This window comes from Prunus dulcis, chromosome 4, assembly GCF_902201215.1.
Source record: "Prunus dulcis chromosome 4, ALMONDv2, whole genome shotgun sequence".
Taxonomy (NCBI): domain Eukaryota; kingdom Viridiplantae; phylum Streptophyta; class Magnoliopsida; order Rosales; family Rosaceae; genus Prunus; species Prunus dulcis.
In genome coordinates, this window is record NC_047653.1 from 6,514,597 (window position 1) to 6,534,053 (window position 19,457).

Consider the following 19,457-nt stretch of genomic DNA (forward strand, 5'->3'; position numbering starts at 1 on the left):
AAATAAAATAAGTTTTGTGCCTTTTGAACCCAAAAAAAAAAAAAAAAACAAATTTGCCCCTTTCTGAAAAATAAATAATAATTTATTAGAAAATTAATTGTTTCTCCTAGAATTTAAACAAGCAAAGTTTTTTACTGTTTTAGTATAGTAATTAGTAAGGGTGTGATCTTATGCCACATCAATTTTACTGCTCCTAATTTACCAAAAAAGAAAAGTCTTACTGTTTGCCTTGCGTAATTCCCTTATTTATTTGGGCCTAACCTTTTTTTCTTTTTTCTTTTTCATCAACCCATCATCATTTATTTTTTTATTATTTATAAATAAATTTAATTAAGAGAATAAAACCACGTAGGAGTAGATCAGTGAAATTTTCCTAAAAATAAATAACTTTCCCATCTCTGTCTCTCCCTCTCTCACATTTATTCGCACGCCATAAAAAAAAAATAAAAAAAAAAATAAAAAAAAATAAAAAAAAAACCTTTACTTTTTGGGTCACTATGCTGAGAAATGTAACAGCGCAGGAAATTTTGAGGTACCAACGTACGAGAGGTCAAATTGGTAAGTTGATAACTAGGATGGTAATAAATAAATTAATAAGGTGATTAATTATGAGATGATTAGAACTTCTTGTGTATGCATGTGGTATACAGCAACATACTCAGTGGGGCTGAATTTGACCAAAATACAAGGGTTTCACTGTTTTGTGTTTGTAGTCATATGGTGACCTGATATGACAGTCGGACTCAAGAATTTCTCCTTATTATAAACCGTGATATCTTTTATTAGGACATAGATGCCCTGACCTTATGTGAACTTTTAGTAGCGTTAGTTTTTGGCTAAGTAATCAAATGGTAGATATACCAATCTATTCTTAGTGATCTCTGATCACTCATATATATATATCAACAGAAACCAACATCCACTTTTGCTATAAACAAAATTCAAGAACATAAATAAAACGCTGATTAGCTAATAATATTCTAAATAAGTCTTATATATATAAATATATATATATATATAACTAGTTCAAAAGCCCTGAAAATAATTCAGATATATATCTCTTGTATAAATTCCAGCATGGAGAGGATCCAGACACCCCTTTTCTTCTTTCGTGCTGCATGCCAGAAGCTAGCCCTTCTCATAAGCTGGTCACTCTGCAGAAGAACATAACCAATGTAGTTTGCATATAATCAAACACTAGTTTACTAGCGATAATGGTAGAGGCGGCTGAGATTAATCGAGAAGGCTCGAATTACTATATAGGTGTACGTACCGTATATAGAGCGGCCGCTGAGATTGAAATCAAGGAGGCTGGGCTGATGAGGAGGCTGGAGAGAGTAGGGGTTGAACTGAGGCTGAGGCAGTGTGGCAAGCTTAAGCACACTGCTTGGTTGTTCTTCACCACCAAATGGGAACTGATCCAGTACGTGTCGATGTTCCTCAGACTTTGGTAGAATCTGCAGATTCTCCACCTGTTCTGCCTCATGGGCCTGCTGATCATGACCAAATGCTGCATCTTGATGCGCCTTAATCTGAATCTTGCATGCATTTAAATTCAACAATTAATTTAAACACTTCATGTTAATTAAAAATGAAACTAGTAATTAAGGAAACTTCTTGTGGTACAACTTCTGATGATACTCACCAGATGGAATAGTTGCTCATTTTCTTCCTCCCTCCTCTTGGTCTAGTATTATTAAATAATTATATACATAGACAGATCAAAGTTCAAGATCATTAATTAACAATTTTAATATGGTAATTAACTGGAGAGAAATAGGTGTTTAACAAATTAATTACCGTTGCACGAAGATTGTCTATCTGTTGTTGCAAGACCTCAAACTGTACGTACACACAAATAAAAAACATAAGCACCAAATAAACTAAAAGGATTTGATGAATTAAATAATATACCTTGCGAGCTCGAACCCTGTTAACAGACTCCTCTAGCTGGTGCTCAAGCTCCACCAGATCCTCAAAGCGCACACAGCTCAGGTCCTCACCAGTGTAGCGTTGCAAGCTCAGTTCCAGACTCTGAGTTTCTCTCCTCATTTTCCTCAGCTCAGCATTCATATATTCCTATACGTACAAATTTCAATAATGCTACAATTTCTTAATCCTGATCAAGTTCAAATTAATTTTGAATTAAAATCAGTACACAATGATCAATGAGCTACAAATTTATACGTACCGTGTCGTTGTGTTGAAATATTCTAGTCCCTCTAGCAACCTGGTACCTTTGAATCATCTCCTCCATGCTAAACCATACAAAATATGAATGCAGCTGACATTAATATCCGTTGAATCCACTGAATTAATGTATAAATTTGATACAATTTATCCAAAATAAAAAGGAATTAATGTATAAATTTTATACAATTTGATCATTTCAATATATTATTTAGTGATGCACTTGCTCAAAATGTAAGTAGTTATGACTCAGACAAGGAAGAGCAAGTAGAACAAAAGAAAAACAAAAAGTAAAGAGTATGATCAGACGATAGAGATTGTAGCTGTGCTGAGGCAGAAGTAATAATTTAATCAGGAATTTTTATTTTCTTTGTTTTTATCTGACAGTAATCATGAAGTTGCCTCTGTCAGAAATTAATATGCTATAGGAAAACCCTAGGTATGCAGATCTGGGTAGATGGCAAGTAAATGTACTCAATTGGTCAAATCATTTGAATCTGATGAGGCTAAAGGACCAAAACTCAAAACCAAACCTTAGTACTGTGTCAAAATCAACCTGCGACGGTGCTCAGAAAAAAAGAAAAGAAAATTAAAAAATAATATATTGGGAGGGAGGAGAGAGAGGAGGACCAGATCATCAGTAGAAGAACTCCAGAAAACAAAACCAAAACTGGCAAAAAATAACAACATGACATAAGGAAGGAGAGGAGTTGAGAAAATTGAAACAAATCAAACACATTACAAGTAATCAAAGCGTGGAAGTTTGCAAAAATAAAAAGGTAAAAAAATTAGCCCTACCCATGAATCAAAACAAGATCTTCTGACAAAAGAAAAAAGAGAAAATAAACCAAAAATATATTTAAAAAATAAAACAAGGGAACCCATCAAAGCAAAGCAAAGAGAAAAATGAGATCCACAAAAGTAGTACGTAGTAGGTGCTAGTTCATCACCTTGAAGACTCACTGCAGTACTGAAACATCTTCCCAGTGCTTGAGAAGATGACAAGACCGATCTGAGCATCACACAGCACAGAAAGCTCATGAGTCTTCTTGATCAGGCCAGCCCGCCGTTTTGCAAAAGTGACTTGCCTTGTGGTTCGGTTTTCTATCCTCGAAATTGTTATCTTTCCCCTTCCCATATTTATGCAATTTCTTCTTTGTAGGAAAAGCTAGAGAAGAAATTATGGAACTCTGACTCTACCAGTGCTCAAATTCCTGATTTAGATCAAGACCCCAAAACCCAACAATTAGCTAAGTTCAAAAATACATAAACTTTGAACAACAAAGAGCATATACATATATATATGGATTGTATATATGGAAAAAAAAAATGTTTAATTGTTACTATGCTATAAGAGTGCTAAAGGGGTTCTTATTTTTGTTGGATGAAAATAAATGATGAGAGACTTATACCCAATAAAAATCTTAAATGAAGGAATGCCACAATAAACAAAGAACTGTGATCAGAAGTAGGAACCTAGTTTTCTAAAAACCCTAATGACGACATATGTAAATATGTTAACATTTTGGTATATACTGTGAAAATATTGGGGAGAGAGAGAGAGAGAGAGAGAGAGAGGTAGAAGGAAGAGTTTGGAAGCAACAGACTTAGAGAGGCATTGGTGCTTTACCTCTGCTTTCTCCCTTTGCCTTGTTGGGTTTCAAGTTTGGAATGCTGAATGAACTGAGCAACTCTCTATATTTAGATAAACTTAGGTAGGCAAATTGCCCATCATTTTCCCACTATTTACCAAAATGCCTCTCTACCAATTGATTTCAGATTAATGAGTGAAGAGAAAGAGAGAGACAGTGCTAATACAGCTTCGTCACACCATGTACAAAATATATAATTGAGCTAAAGTTAATTATGCACTAAGTATAAATATTCATCTTCTATATCGTTAATACCTATTCACATGTTTTTTTTCTCGAGAAAAATAATTAAAAACGGTGAAATTCATGTGCATATTTTTTGTGAGGATGGATCCTAGCAGGTGTAGAAGTACTTGATTGCTTCTAGTTCTGTATTATGGTAAATTAAAAATGCAGCTAGAAGGAGCACATGGAATTGCAGTTGTATCAAAGTGGTCCATCCATGGTCAATAATCTCAATGCCCTAATTAGTGCGCAGAAGAAGATCACATTCATGCATGCTACAGATACATGGGGTATATAGGTAATTTCAGTCGAGAACTACAAAACTTTGGTGTCTTATTGCATGCAGCGACTGTTAACCACCCCTGCCCTTTTGCCCTTTCGTCTGCAAACCCAGCCTTATGGATTTTGCCATTTATAGACACTTTTTAAGGCAGTGAGCCAACTAGGCTTTCCCCAAATGTCAAACAAATCGAAGACTTGGGTTGATGTATATATGTACGACGACTTGGGTTGGCTTATGGGTTGGCGTTAGATAAGTGTATTATTAAGTGTTAATCATCTATGTAAACATGGCTTAGTCATTAAGCATGATCGTGGAATTTCTGCTAATTAGTTAAAGTGTCATTAGTCTGCAATTGACGATCTTTATGAGTCACAACTTTTTTAGGCACGTCCAAATGACTCATAAACTTTGATTTACATCATCAACTTCTACTATTTGTACACCAATTATATGCCTGGCCAAATTTTGATAAGGAAAAAAACAAGAGGGGTAAATTAAGCAAATCAATACATATGCATTGCCTGGTTTTGATGAGACTAATTATATGTAGATTATGTTAATTAGGGCAACAAATTACCAAAGATTTCATGTAAATTTAATTGTGTGTGTGAGGCTTTTTTTCTTAGTGAATTACTGAATTATTGCATATTGTATGGTACAAATTAACCCTAGTTAATTATTTACCCCAAGAACAACCAAATTGGATAAAGAACAAAGGTTGAAAAATTGTTGTTGATTGGTCCCCACCCTCCCCCTAAAAATTTTTCAACACTGCAATGAGAATATAATGATTTATCTTCAGTTATGGGGCCCCAAACCTTCATTTCGTCAGACACTCCAACCATTTAAAAACCCTAGCATATTACATACATTCTCATGAAATGTGACCGTTGGATGAGTACTATATATGAAAAGAGAAGGGAAAAAAAAATTTTGTTTGCCTGCCTAAAATGGAACTCAGTTTTACGTCTCCTTCATTGATATATTGCTTCAGTCTTACACAGAATCACATGGACTTGGTGGACTCAAATTCAACAATCAATGTTAATTAACTGTCTTTTACGCGCTTGCAATGCATGAGATAGTGCTTTGAATTTTGACTCAAAAGTTCATATACTTTAACGTTTTGTTTTTGTTTTTGTTTCTCTAAATATTTTTCAAAATGAAATGTGTCGTTAAATTATTAATATTGCCTAAACGTTGTGAAATATGAATAAATGCATCACGTGTAAATGTAGACGTTCATTATCCTTACATTAATACTTTGTTTCCTAATATATTTCAGCCATTGATACGATTATTCTTGATTTAGGCTTCTCAGTTCCTATTCAGGATTTTGTGAGTTTCCTTGTGTATTGGTGTTCGGGCCTTGGTTTGGTTGGCTCCCTCTTAAGTTCTTAACCAAAAAGAAAGTTCCATTTCTCTACTTAATTATTCCAAATACATTTTTTCTAATTTACAGTGTTCACAATTACATTTTGTTTGAAAACTGATATATTCTATTTTTTGTGTGCAAATCAATTGATTGGTCATTAGTCATATTGTATAAAAGATAATAATGATTGAAATTTGTTTTAACCCAACATTTTGAACGATTCAACTTTTCACAAGTGACTGATCCACTAAATTTTCATTCACCTGTCCAAATTTTGTCAATTGTTAGGGATCAATGAGTATTTCTTCTGTATTTTACCTATTTGCCATCGGATTCGGATTCCATGCTTGGATATATTTGATTTTTATCCAAAGCTTGTCATGTCATTAAAATAATCATCTAAAGGCTATTAAGTTGACACTATATATATACAGATCTAGAGAGCTTCCATCGAGAGATCTCTCAAATAAGCTTATTTGAGGGATACCCTTGTAGGGTTCACTCCGGATTGTATTTCACTAATCCAAACCGTCTATTTTGTAGATACTCATTCAAAGATCATCTCTACAAAAAATTACTTGAATCCGATATCATTTGACCATTCAATTCAGTTTTTAAAATTTTAGTACTTTCTTGAAGCACCGTGTTTATTGATTTTGTAGGACACAATTGGATGTAGAAACAGTTTTTGATTTGTCTAATTTTTTGTAAGGATGATTTATGAATGAATACCTAAAAAAATAGATGGTTTGGATCATTGGAAAAAAAATTTTGTAAGGTACCCTAAAGGGCGTCCCTCAAATAAAATTATTTGAGGGATCCCTCAGTGGAAGGGGACTGTATCGATTCAATAACTCAATTGAATGGTCAAATGATATCGGATTCAAGTGATTTTTTGTAGAGATGATCTTTGAATGAGTATCTACAAAATAGACGGTTTGAATTAGTGAAATACAATCCGGAGTGGGCCCTACAAGAGGTGTCATTCAAATGGAAGCTCTCTGTGTATATATATATATATATATATATATATATTTAAAAATAAATAATAAAGCAGAGAAAAGTCAAGCATATCCAAGGTATGTTACTTATTTCATAAATTGCTCAATAAATAATAATTAATGAGTAATGCTACACTTACCACATTTTTATCCCACATTTTTATACTACATGGTGTGGCATGTTCATATCATATGTCACATCAATTAAATCAATGAAGTGTATTTTAATAAAGAAAGTTTAATTAACATTTTTTTAAAGTGTTAATAAATCATAAAAAGAAAAGAAAATATTAAATAATTTTAATTGATGTGGTTGTCCACCTCATCTGCCACATAAGGTGGCATGGGAATGTGGTAAGAGCAACATTATTCGTAATTAATTATTTTGTGCAGTTTTCAAACCTAATATCATTCAAATTTAAATTGAAAGGATATGTCAAAAACAAAAAAATTTAATTGCTTATCCTCGTTTAGGTGTCTTAATTAAATTTCTCCAAAGCCTAATATAATTATTATTAATTGGCGTCAAATCCAAAGCCGAGCCTATAGCCAAGCCCATTACTCCAACTCTCCAATGTTAACCACACTTACCAAACCATCGTAAAGACCTTTATAGGATTGTGAATTTTCGATGTGGGGTGTTCACAAAGGGCATCTCAAAAGAATATCTTCAAAGTATAGCGGCTGTACTCCGAATAATAAAATATTTTAAAAGTCCAGCCGCGCGGCTATACCCTTTAAGTACCTCTCTTTTTAATTACTTTGATTAGTAGTTATGTTTTACTTAGTGAATGTTAAAGGAAAACAGAAAAAGGAAAAATTGAATTACTATTTATTAAGTAATATAATTCATGAAGTTAATTAATAAATTTAACACTAATTATTCACTAAATAAATAATAATTAAAATATAATTACTAATTTCACTAATTAAATAAGGCAAATATATTATTTAATTACCAACAATAAAATTTTTGAAAATTAATTCACCTAAATATCATAAGTTTATATTTATTTTTTTTCAAAAAGACCTCTCCCGACGAAATTTCGTCGGCAAAGGTGTTTTAGTCGGAAAAAACCTAATCCGGCAAATTTTGCCGGCATAGACTTGTGCCGACTAAATTTCGTCGGGAGAAGTGTTCATTTATTTTTTTACTTTATTTTATTTTAATTTTTAATTTTAAAAATATATAATTAGTTTCTTTACTTTTTCTTTTGGTCAACTTCCTTAATTTAATATATGTAATTAAGTAATATCTTATCCTTTTTGAATTACTTTAATTAGTAATTATGTTTTAATTATTATTTCTTTATTGAATAATTAAATAAGTTACTTATTTCTTTAGTCATGATTAGCTAACCATTATGGTGCAAAGTTTTCTTTGCCTTGATGGAGCTGGCTACTGACCACAATTGAATTTATAGGGCAAAGGAGCCTGCAAAACAATTATTGAAATCATGCTGTCCAGAAAAGCTAAGATTCCAAATCTTCAACCCATTTTACAAGCTATTTGCTAGTGTTGTTGCCCTAGCCATGCGTAAAAAAAAAATATATATATATATATATATATATATGTCTATATATCCCATGCGTACTAGATTGACTAATAGAAATTAATTGATAAACTTAAATTGAGTTGCAATTTGATCTCTATTCTTTTGGTCCAAAGGCATTGTTCCAGTATTTTTTTTTTTTTTGTGACAAAATTGATGGTTGTACCCTTCGTGTAATTTCCCATACGCCATCCCGAATATCACCAAAAGATCTATCTTTAGTCATGATGTCTGCTTTTTGTATGAGAATTTTGTATTTTTGATGGAAAATTCATGAAAAGAATAATAAAAAAAGGGTTCTGTGGCATCACAATTTCTTAATCTACTTAGGACTAGTTTGGCATTATTGTGCTTTAAAAAAAAAACTGCTTATGTTGTGCTGCGAAAATAATCAACTGTGAAAAAAAGCAGCTAGGCGTTTAGTAAACTGTATATGAAAAACTGTTGTGAGTAGTTAAAGTATTTGGTAAATTTTTATCAAAAGTGCTTTAATATGTATAATGACCGAAAATGGCATGATGATGAAACTGTTTGTTTTTTTCTTCATTCTTTTTTTACTTTAAAAAAAGAAAACAAACTTCACTACATAAATTTTTTTTTTTTTTTGAATTTACATTTTTTTCATCAAAAATTGTAATCTACAATTAGCACACATATATTACCATAAATTATAAATTAATATTGTAACAAAAGTAGTTCTAAATATTGTTATATTAATAATAACAATATGTTTTGAGGGCTTCGGAGAGGGTTAGCATAACAAATATACAAAAATTGTTCAATTTTAACATGCCCAAATAGATCACTACAATATAAAAGAAGCTAATTAGATGCATTCATTAAACTTGTAGCGATGCTATTTCTCAATGCTTCCATCTCTTGTGTTCCATTGTCATGAAGACTGTGAAGTTCTTGTTGTACATCAACATCCTCACCTATCTCTTCACTTAAAATATCATTTGAAGCATCAAAATGTCTATAATGTTGGGCATGCCTCCTTATATAATTATGAAGTATCATTGTAGCAATGACTATCTTCACTTGCTTATTGAACGGATAGTTAGGCATATCTCTTAAAATTTTCCATCTTTTCTTCCACACTCCAAAGGTTCTTTCAATAACGCTCCTAAGAGAAGAATGAACATGATTGAATACCTCTTTATAACCCGTTGGTTGGCTTCCCCTACGAAAATCCGGGAGATGAAACCTTTCGCCTTATATGGTCCCAAATAACCTCTCATATGTAGGCACCCTGCATCTACTAAATAATATTTCCCTATGAAATACAACATTTATTTTTCTTACTATGTATATATAATTGGACTAAGTAAAGAAAAACACACAGGTTAATTGACCATAATTTTTACCACTTGGAGGCTTAGGGAAATTTAAATTTTCATTGCGTAGAACTGAAAGAACACTTTTTTATCGTGTGTAGTGCTTTCCCACCCGACACATGCAAATATAAATTGCATGTCAAAGTTACATACGGCCATAATGTTTTGAGTTGGCATCCATTTCCTACCAATATAAGGTACTTGATCTTGAGGTGGTATTGAAGCTTGAACATGATGTACTCCATCTATAGCCCCAATACAATCCTAAAAATGATAGTTTGACAAAATTTTCAATACAACTATAATTAGCAATAAAAACGAGAGAGAAGTGAAAGATGCAATTTTTACCTTAAAATGATGCATATATCTAGAATCTCCCAATATTGCTTGTAGAATATCACTAAATTTACGATACATCGGTTTGATGACATCCATTGCCATACGACATACAACATCCAACATGTAACTAAAATATCTACTCATTGTCTCATCCGAGTGTTGAAATCTTTCTTGTGCTAACCCATTCCCCACACCATGTCCTAGCGTGTGTACAAACATTCCCAATATCTCAATGGAATTCATATTCCTAGAACCCCTTAACCCATAATTAGATTGCAACTCATTAGATAATCCGTAAAATACATCTTTGTCCATCCTCAACATAGTATGGCATCGCCTGTCATTCCCATGCAATAATTTCATCAACCAGATATTACCTATTTGTGGAGAATCCATACAAAGATTTTTATGAATATATTTCAGATAATATAATTCAATTGCTCGTGCACAAGCACATATAGATAGGTTAATCTCCTCCTCTTCACCATTTGGATTGTCTATTTTTTCAAATAAACTTGCAATTTATAATTATAATCATCAACACTCCTAATTAATCATAATCTATGATGTAAATTTAGTCCAAATAATAATTCATTGCAATAAAGTCAATTATCCAAACAACATAAGCACAACAAACTAATTATCCAAACAACATAACCGCAACAAAGTCATAAGTCATCCAACATAACCACAACAAAGTCATATGTCAACTGCCATATTGGTTGTTAAATTCATAAGTTAGCCATGTAAGCTTAACATTAGGAGTCTTCATGGTAGAAAACATCTCTCGCTTCTCTTGATTCAAAAACAATCAAGTCGCAAACATCCACAAAGTGCTAGTAGGTTCACATCCAGGTAAATATGATACAACTTCCATCACTTCAGGAATACTACTGCCCAGTTGCATTTTCATCATTAATGATGTTGTTGTGCTCCTACTCTCAACTACACCAACAATGTGGTCAATTTGGCCATCTAGTTTTTCAACAACTCTAATTTTTCTTACTTTCTTATCTTGCTGTTTTTTATTCAATTGCTCAGGTACTCTCATTTTCCCTTTCTTTGTAGCATTCTTTGGATTGGAATCATCTGAGTCATCACTTCCTTCGAGTGGAATAACATCACCCATGGATGTCTCTTCAGTTTCTGGTGGGAGTATACCAAATGTTCACCAGTGGCCGTGGTATTCATGAACATCCTATCTAGCTTCTCCTCCATCTCAGGATTAAAACCTTTTTTATGCGACTTTGCATATTCAGCATTTATCTACATTATAAAGGCATATGGATTGTTAACATAAATGCATGTTAATAAAATAAAAAGGGGAAGACAAAAGATTAATCTAAAAAGAAATATTGCACACACCTGAATTTTATTATTCCACAACTCATCAGATGCATCAACGGTACCTTTGCTCGAATTCCACCCTAGACCAGTTTCGTTGCCCCTTGTTATTAATAATACGATACGCATATCATGATATGCATATCAATCAATCCCCCATTCTTTCTTCCATCCCAAAAACTAGCTAAAATGATAACATAATAAAAATCCAAAATTCAAAAGCCTAATAACATCTTGATTCCAAATTTCTTAAAGGACCTAGTACAAAGGTCGATTGATCAGTCGCATCTTCATGGCAATATAGCAGGCACTCACAATCATCAATCCCACGAAACCATCTTCCATTCCAAAAACTAGCTACAATATTAACATAATAAAAATCCAAAATTCAAAAGCCTAATAACATCTTGATTCTTAATTTCTTAAAGGTAACAAAGTATGATTGATCTGTTGCATCCTCATGGCAATATAGCAGATGCCCACAATCAAGAATCCCACGAAACCAAAGCCACATATCAGTTCTAATTTGTGTAGCCATCCTACCACCAACTTCTTATTGGTTGTTAAATTCATAAATTAGCCATGCAAACTTGACATTAGGAGTCTTCATGGTAGAAAACATCTCTCGCTTCTCTTGATTCAAAAACAATCGAGTCGCAAACATCCATGAAGTGCTAGTAGGTTCACATCCAGGTAAAGATGATACAACTTCCATCACTTCAGGAATACTACTGCCCAATTGCATTTTCATCATCAATGATGTTGCTGTGCTCCTACTCTCAACTACACCAACAATGTGGTCAATTTGGCCATCTAGTTTTTCAACACCTCCAATTTTTCTTCCTTTCTTATCTTGCTGTTTTTTATTCAATTGCTCAGGTACTCTCATTTTCCATTTCTTTGTAGCATTCTTGATAACTTGAATTGTTTCAATTGGATTGGAATCATCTGAGTCATCACTTCCTTCGAGTGGAATAACATCACTCATGGATGTCTCTTCAGTTTCTGGTGGGAGTATACCACATACAGGTGCCCAAGCATGTTCACCAGTGGCCGTGGTATTCATGAACATCCTATCTAGCTTCTCCTCCATCTTAGGATTAATGCCTTTTTTATGCAACTTTGCATATTCAACATTTATCTACATTATAAAGGCATATGGTTTGTTAACATAAATGCATGTTAATAAAATTAAAAGGGGAAGACAAAAGATTAATCTAAAAAGAAATATTGCACACACCTGAATTTTATTATTCCACCACTCATCGATGCATCAACAGTACCTTTGTTCGAATTCCAACCTAGACCAGTTTCGTTGCCCCTTGTTATTAATAATACGGTACGCATATCATGATATGATATGCATATCAATCAATCCCCCATTCTTTCTTCTATCCCAAAAACTAGCTAAAATATTAACATAATAAAAATCCAAAATTCAAAAGCCTAATAACATCTTGATTCTAAATTTCTTAAAGGACCTAATACAAAGATCGACTGATCTACCGCATCTTCATGGCAATATAGCAGGCACCCACAATCATCAATCCCAGGAAACCATCTTCCATTCCAAAAACTAGCTAAAATATTAACATAATAAAAAGCCAAAAGCCAAAAGCCTTATAACATCTTGATTCTTAATTGTTGAACTCAAAGGGCAGCGTCTGGCTTAACCATTGCTACATGCAATTTTGAATCTATGATATGATATGATATTGCAACGTCTGGCTTTACCATTGCTACATGCATTATTGTTGAACTCGTTTTTTAGGACTTGTTCACAAGACCTCTCCCTCCCTCCATCCTCTACTCCGATCCTTTCTACCACATATGAGTCTCAACGTACATTTTGAGTTTGAATGAAAATTTTAATTCTCCTTCAACTACAACACAGACTAATGTCAGAGTAGATGGAAGAAAGAGAAGAAACAATCATAATTTAGCTTTGATTGTCTTGTACAACTGTTCATTGCCATCATGATGAGCCGCCTGTATCTTCAATTTTTTCTCTTTAATTTCCTTAATTTATTTTAAACCAATAAAAAGGATTAATTCCTTGTATATTCATGAACTAGAATTCAAACATTCATTTTTGGCAATAATATCTTAATGATGACGTTGAGAAAATCTCTTGCTTTTAATATATGAGATGATGGTTTTTTTTCTTCTTCTTTTTGTAGGCACAAAATTATTTTAAAAAGGAAATTGAGAGAGAGAGAGAGAGAGAGAGAGAGAGAGAGAGAGAGAAAGAACTATAAAACCTCTTCCTTTTTTTTTCTCTTTTTTATTTCTTTATAAATAATGGGATGTTTTTGGGTTTTTAAAAATGGGTCCACCAAGGCTTCTGAGTATCTCTAAAACCTCTAGGCCTCCGCTAGGGTTTAGGAGAGTTATAGTTTTCAGGTGGCAGACAACGACGACTCTCACCTACGCAGTGCAGCCAATGGTGGTGTATGGCTGGGGCGTGCGGACGTTGGCTCATATACAGCCTTTGCACGGGAGTTCAATGGGGTTTTCGTCTTCTTGAGTTCCTTTTTGGATTTATGGACAATTTGATGACTCGTTTTGCCCTCACCGATGAGGAGCAGGCGGAACTAGTTGTTGAACATCATGAGGTTCAGAATCTCATTACATCTAGGTATTTTCTGGTTGGTAAACTACTTACACGAAAGCCTTTGAATAAGGAGGCTTTCAAACGCACGATGGCGGCACTGTTGAGACCAAAGACACTAAGTTCAGATTATTGATATGGAGGAGGATAGGTTTGTTTTCTAGTTCCAGACCAAGGCGGCACAGGACACCATTATGCATGGCGGTCCCTGGACTTTCAATCACTCATTATTGAAGTTTAGACGTACCTCAACCCTTGGTATAGCCATGTAGTTATAGGAGCTTTGGAGGCTAGGGTTTCAGAAGAACAATTCCACAAATGAAAAGGAATTATTCTTCCCTAATTTGTGGAGATTGATGTAATTAGGGATTTGATAATTAGGGTAAGAATCGAATAATTGCCAATTAAATCTTATAACTCCCAATTAGGCCAAATAATTCCCAAGTTGATTGGCTTAATTATTTGACCTAGGATTCGTAGATATTTTGCTTCCACAGTAGGGATTTTATGGAATTCAATCAAAAGGCAGAGTTTTGGTAAAATAAGGGATTTTACAAACCAAACAGTGGTGTCTTTATTGTATGAAACCAGACTACACGAAACACATTGTTTCATTAAAAAACCCACGCATCTCAATCTTACGTCGTTCACTTAAAACCTAGAGTAAAATAAAAGTTGAGTTAGAGTTGGGTATTCTTCTTTGAGAGAAATAAGCCATTGACATCGCCTCACAAAGCTTACATCGCATGGCAACCATAGTTGCTGCGCCCGTTGTGGGGGTCAACAAATTTGGCTCAAGTGGAGAATTACAGCGCTGCGGGGGTCAATTGACCACCTTTGCCCCGATGTGGGTTCGCCCCTGAGTGCAGCAGTAACATCCTCAAGAGAGGGCAACCTTCCACCACTACAAAGATTTTTCTAGCAAGGGGAGGTGCAGCTACACCTCCTTACGCCTCAATAGTTCTGTCACTGTGTGTAACAGGTCATGTCAGAAATTGTCACCCCTACACAACTTAATCATTAAAAATAAAATAAAAAATGCAATGACTTTGTTCACCCGTTTTGATTTTAATCTTGTGATGGTATGGTAAAGTTCCCCATAGCTTGACAACCATTGGTGGTCAACAACTCAACTTTCTTTTGTGTGTGAGCGTGCCACTGCTAACAGTTAAAAACCCTAGCAGACTTCTAAAAGATAGATAACTTGTGCTCCAATTTACTGATGCTTAAACAAGCAATTGTGAATTTAGGTGATGAATATTTCCCAAGTAAGGGTATGTTTATGTATCAATAATGAGTATGGGAGAAAAGTGAATGATTTCCATTCCTGACTTCCTTTGCGTTTACTTGCAATTAGGAATGAAAAAATAAGTGGGCCCTACCTAAAAATCCGTAATCACATCCCCTCAGAACTAGGTATTAGATCAACTAGATGGGAGTAGTTGATACGATTCTCTTTCCTGTTTTCTCTTAGTAACTTCCAAAAATATCATTACCACTTTATCATAATTTCAAAACACCCCAAACCCTAAATAAAAATAAAAACTCACGCCAAAAAGTTCCAAGATGCTCCAACCCTAAAAATAATAATAACTCATTTCCAAGAAGTTCCATGCATTTAATGTATGAAGGTTATGCAGGTTATTATTATTTGATTGTTTACTAGTTACGTAGGTGAAAGATATATATTTATTGGAGTTTATTTTTTCATTTGAAATTGGCTCTGGACAAAGATGTTATTAACATTATCATTGAACTGGGCTCTTGTTGTTCATCTTGTTCAGCATATTGATTCCTCGTGTTTGCATCGCCTTACTAGTTTGCTGCAGGATTAGTTTGGTCTCCTCAGCCAATTTGAGAATTATATATGTGTTGTGGTGAAAATGTGCAGGGCATTTTAGTAATCAAATTAATTTGGATTCTGATTCATGAAAATTAGTAAACAATAACAATAGGAATCAACCTCATTCATTTGTTAACTCCATATGTTTAGTAAACAGCTTAATGGGAATGATTCTTCCTAGTTCTCAGATTCCTAAATTCTCTAATTCCTTACTTTCTCCATTACTGATACGTAAACATGCCCTAAGTTCTTTTCTTTGCCTCCGACTGGTGAAGTCTTCATAATTTTTCACAGTACAAAATTGGTAGTTCTGACTAAAATAGATAAAAGAAGACAAACTGTTTTAGGCAAAACTGCCTATTACAGGACTCAAAAAGCAAAATGACAACTTCGAAAAAGACAATAGAACGTTGTACTTTGATTTCTGCCTGGGTAGCTGCTTGAACTGGGCTGGATTGGCTGTGTCTATACTGGATTGGGTTTTCAACACCTTCAACTGATAAGTTTTAGCTGGAAATCGATATCAACGCTTAAGTTTGGCAGAGCTTCAATTTATTTCGAGCCATGGAAGGTGTTGAACAGGTAGAATTGAGGCCCCTTTAGTCTGCAGAGGGCAGAAGTGGCTGGATTGATGGTCACTAAGCTGGAGCTGCGCTATGGTGCCTGTTCTCCTTGACCAAGGCTTTTTGTAAATTTGTTAAGGTTTTCATATTTGTAAAAACCCGGACTCTACTTGATTTGGCGTTGTGCTGAACCCAATTTGTAACGAGAGAAGTCTCGCTTTGTAAAACTGTTTCTCTGAACTTAGTTGAAACTAGATATTTGAATTCTAGCTGATTTGTTTCTTGTGGATCAAAGAGCTTTTGATTGGCCTAGGGCTGAAAGCTTTTGAGATCAGTTGATCTTTTTGAGTTTGTCAGTTGTGACTTTGATAGTTTTTTGTCTTGTTTGATTTTTTGGCTGTCTTTTTTATCTGTTCACCTCTTCTCATATTTATAGGAAATGCTAGAGTTGAGGTTTTTTAATCTTTAATAATGGGCGGCAAATCTTAAAAAAGATCTTTTCTTTTTTCAATGTCATAAAAGAAAGAAGCTACTATTTTGGCAAAGAAGGGCCATCAACCATCAGCTTTCATGGAGGTCTTTTCCTTGTATTTCCTGAAAGAAAACCAACTCTCTTTGTTTTCTTTTGTTCCTTGTAAAGAGAAAAAACATAATCTGCCATGATGGTCAGTTTGCTTTTCCTGTTGAACAACTCCCTTGCTCCCTACTTATCTCTTGAAATCGTAGTCTGCTTATCATTTGGTAAGGCCACCTGCTTTGGTGCAGAGTTTCTCTGTATATAAAAAAGGAATTTGATCTTCTTTCTTTGGCTGCAAAAATGGAAAAGTCCTCTTGTAGGATCTGCCTTTATTAACTTCCCTATCAACTCCTCTGTGATAGTTGAAATTTTTGACTTTTCAAAGTCAGGAAGTCACGTGGAGCCTTTTCAAGAAAACACATTTTCTTAGTAAGAAAATATATGTTTTACTTGCTTTTTGGAGTTGAGAGCAAGTGATAAGAATCTTTTAGAAGCTGGGTTTAATCTAATTTTTTATTTATCCATATTTCATAGAAGGATGTCTCATTAGTGAGGAAATCCATGTTCATATTGTTGATGCTTACATTACTGGTCCAACTTCCACTGGACACACTGGATTATTGGTTAATTGGAAAGTATCTGGTTGCCAATAATTTTTTTACAGATTGATGTGGATTACTTGGAAGCACTGTATCAAGTTGCAGACACCAAGTTAAGAGAAACTAAGAACAACTTTGTAATTCTATGCTTAAAAGGTTCCACTTCCCTTGCATTCTTATCAACTAAATCTTGATAAGCATTTGACATTGATTTTCTCAGTGGCAGCAAGTGATTCTCAAGTATATAGAACATCCACTACAAAGAAAATAAGTTTAGATACAAAACTTTGACCTGCCAGCAACAGTTCAAAACCAAATAATCACAGCGCTAAATGGACAATATTGCAGATCTCAAACACAAACTATGAAAGCCATTATAAAATTTTCAAATGAAATCAAAATCCACCTGATGATCCTATGGTTTTTAACCACCCTGGTTTAAGGCCAAGCTTGGACAGTGATGTCTTATCTCCAGGAGATGTGCCTTTTACCTAGACAATACTCCTCCCCTCAGCCCACAACTACCTTTTGGCAAATAATCAGATAACATAGGCCATTCAGAATCACTTGCACACAATGAGTTTCTTCCATCTAGAAGCTTAAGTTATGGCAATAAGACCAATGCATAACAAGCATAATGATCAGTACTTCTAATTCTGAGATTCACTACATGCAAGCCTGTAAAACAAATCTATATCAACCCTTCAGATATGCAAGGTTTTATGAACTGAACGAGCAATCCATCTTGAGCTCACCTAGAATAATATTTATGCACAAAACATCTTCTGAAAATCCAAATGTACTCAAACTCAGTAAGCACATGTGCCTGGGGCATTAGCTTTATGAAACAGTCCATAACACACCCTGTATAGAATATTCTTTAAACATGTGGTCCTGATCATTTTGAGACCATATCCAATTGTTACAAGTCATTTTGGTCAAAATGAAGCATATCATTTTTATACTATTTTAGACTTCCTTCACTCAGAACCCCAAAAATACAATGTCTTTCATTTCACATTAGTGTAACAGATAATAGTCAATGCGGTCACACACTCTTATAGGGTGTAATCTATAGTCTAGTGGCAATAGAGATGTTATCAGTTTAACTGTCTATACCCAGAGAATATTACTTCCCTGAGCCCACTACCTTTTGAAAAATAATCACAAAACATAGGCCATTCAGAATCACTTGCACAGAATGAGTTTCTTCCAGCTAGAAGCTTAAGTTAACAAGACTGATGCATCATAAGCATGCATGATGAATACCTAACTCTAAAAGATTTGGAGGTTCACTACATGCAAGCCTGTAAGACACCCTTACATGAACCCTTCAGACATGCAAGGTTTTATGAGCAATCCATCCTGCGTTAACATAGAAGGATATTTATGCACAAACCAACTTCTGAAAAACCAAATGTACAGAAACTCTTAAGCACATACGCATGGGGCATTAGCTTTGTGAAACAGTCCATGACACACCCTGTACAGAACATGTTCCAAACTTGCAGTCCTGATCATTTTTAGACCATATTCAATACGTTACAAGTCAGTTTTGTCATGAAGCATTCCATTTTTACTTTTAGTCAATCTGTTTGTTCCAGTACTATATGTACGTGTTTATTTATTTAGAAGTCCCACCAATTGACCTGGATTATTCGATTTTTTTTTAATTTATAGTCTAGTGACAATAAACTACTAAGACAACCGTCTATGTCCATACAATAAACAAAGAGATACAAAAGGAATTCAAACTACTAAGACAACTGGATTATTCGATTTTTTTTTTTTTTTTTTTTTTTTTGGTCAACAGAAGGTTTTTCAATCAGGTAAACCAACCTGACCCCAAGAATATGGCAAAGACCAAATACAAGATAAATAACATGACAATATGTTGATCCCAGGGACGACAAAAGAAAGACAATATTATAGCCATATGCATCCTTTTGTAAGCAAATTTCAGAATTGGAGACAACCTTGAAAAATGAAAATTTTAAACAGAGAATAAATTGACCAGTAACAGGC

The 19,457-nt window shown here is 34.1% G+C and overlaps 1 protein-coding gene across 5 annotated transcripts; it reads right to left on the bottom strand.

Moving 5' to 3' along the window:
* Positions 1–938: 938 nt before the first annotated feature.
* On the bottom strand, positions 939–3,890 carry LOC117623979 (MADS-box protein defh21-like). Of its 5 annotated transcripts, none has more exons than XM_034355057.1 (8): positions 3,603–3,737; positions 3,141–3,404; positions 2,192–2,258; positions 1,915–2,079; positions 1,801–1,842; positions 1,646–1,687; positions 1,274–1,532; positions 939–1,154 (listed from the first exon to the last, which is right to left on the bottom strand). In XM_034355057.1, exons 2-8 carry the CDS (start codon positions 3,326–3,328, stop codon positions 1,150–1,152), a joined length of 768 nt encoding a protein of 255 aa, XP_034210948.1. In that variant the 5' UTR covers positions 3,329–3,404; positions 3,603–3,737; the 3' UTR covers positions 939–1,149. The 5 variants fall into 5 exon arrangements, with proteins under 5 accessions (XP_034210948.1, XP_034210947.1, XP_034210944.1 ...); XM_034355056.1 differs by lacking the exon at positions 3,603–3,737 and adding an exon at positions 3,821–3,890 and having other exon boundaries at positions 1,007–1,154; XM_034355053.1 differs by lacking the exon at positions 3,603–3,737 and adding an exon at positions 3,821–3,855 and having other exon boundaries at positions 1,013–1,154; positions 1,274–1,538.
* Between the last annotated feature and the right edge of the window lie 15,567 nt (positions 3,891–19,457).

Bases quoted from the DNA above. Each gene is read 5' to 3' on its own strand.
- LOC117623979 (XM_034355053.1), bottom strand. From the start codon at position 3,328: ATGGGAAGGGGAAAGATAACAATTTCGAGGATAGAAAACCGAACCACA. The intron at 2,080-2,191 runs GTACGTATAAAT...TTGTACGTATAG, and splicing joins TATTTCAACACAACGACACG to GAATATATGAATGCTGAGCT. The intron at 1,843-1,914 runs GTATATTATTTA...GTGTACGTACAG, and splicing joins ACAGGGTTCGAGCTCGCAAG to TTTGAGGTCTTGCAACAACA.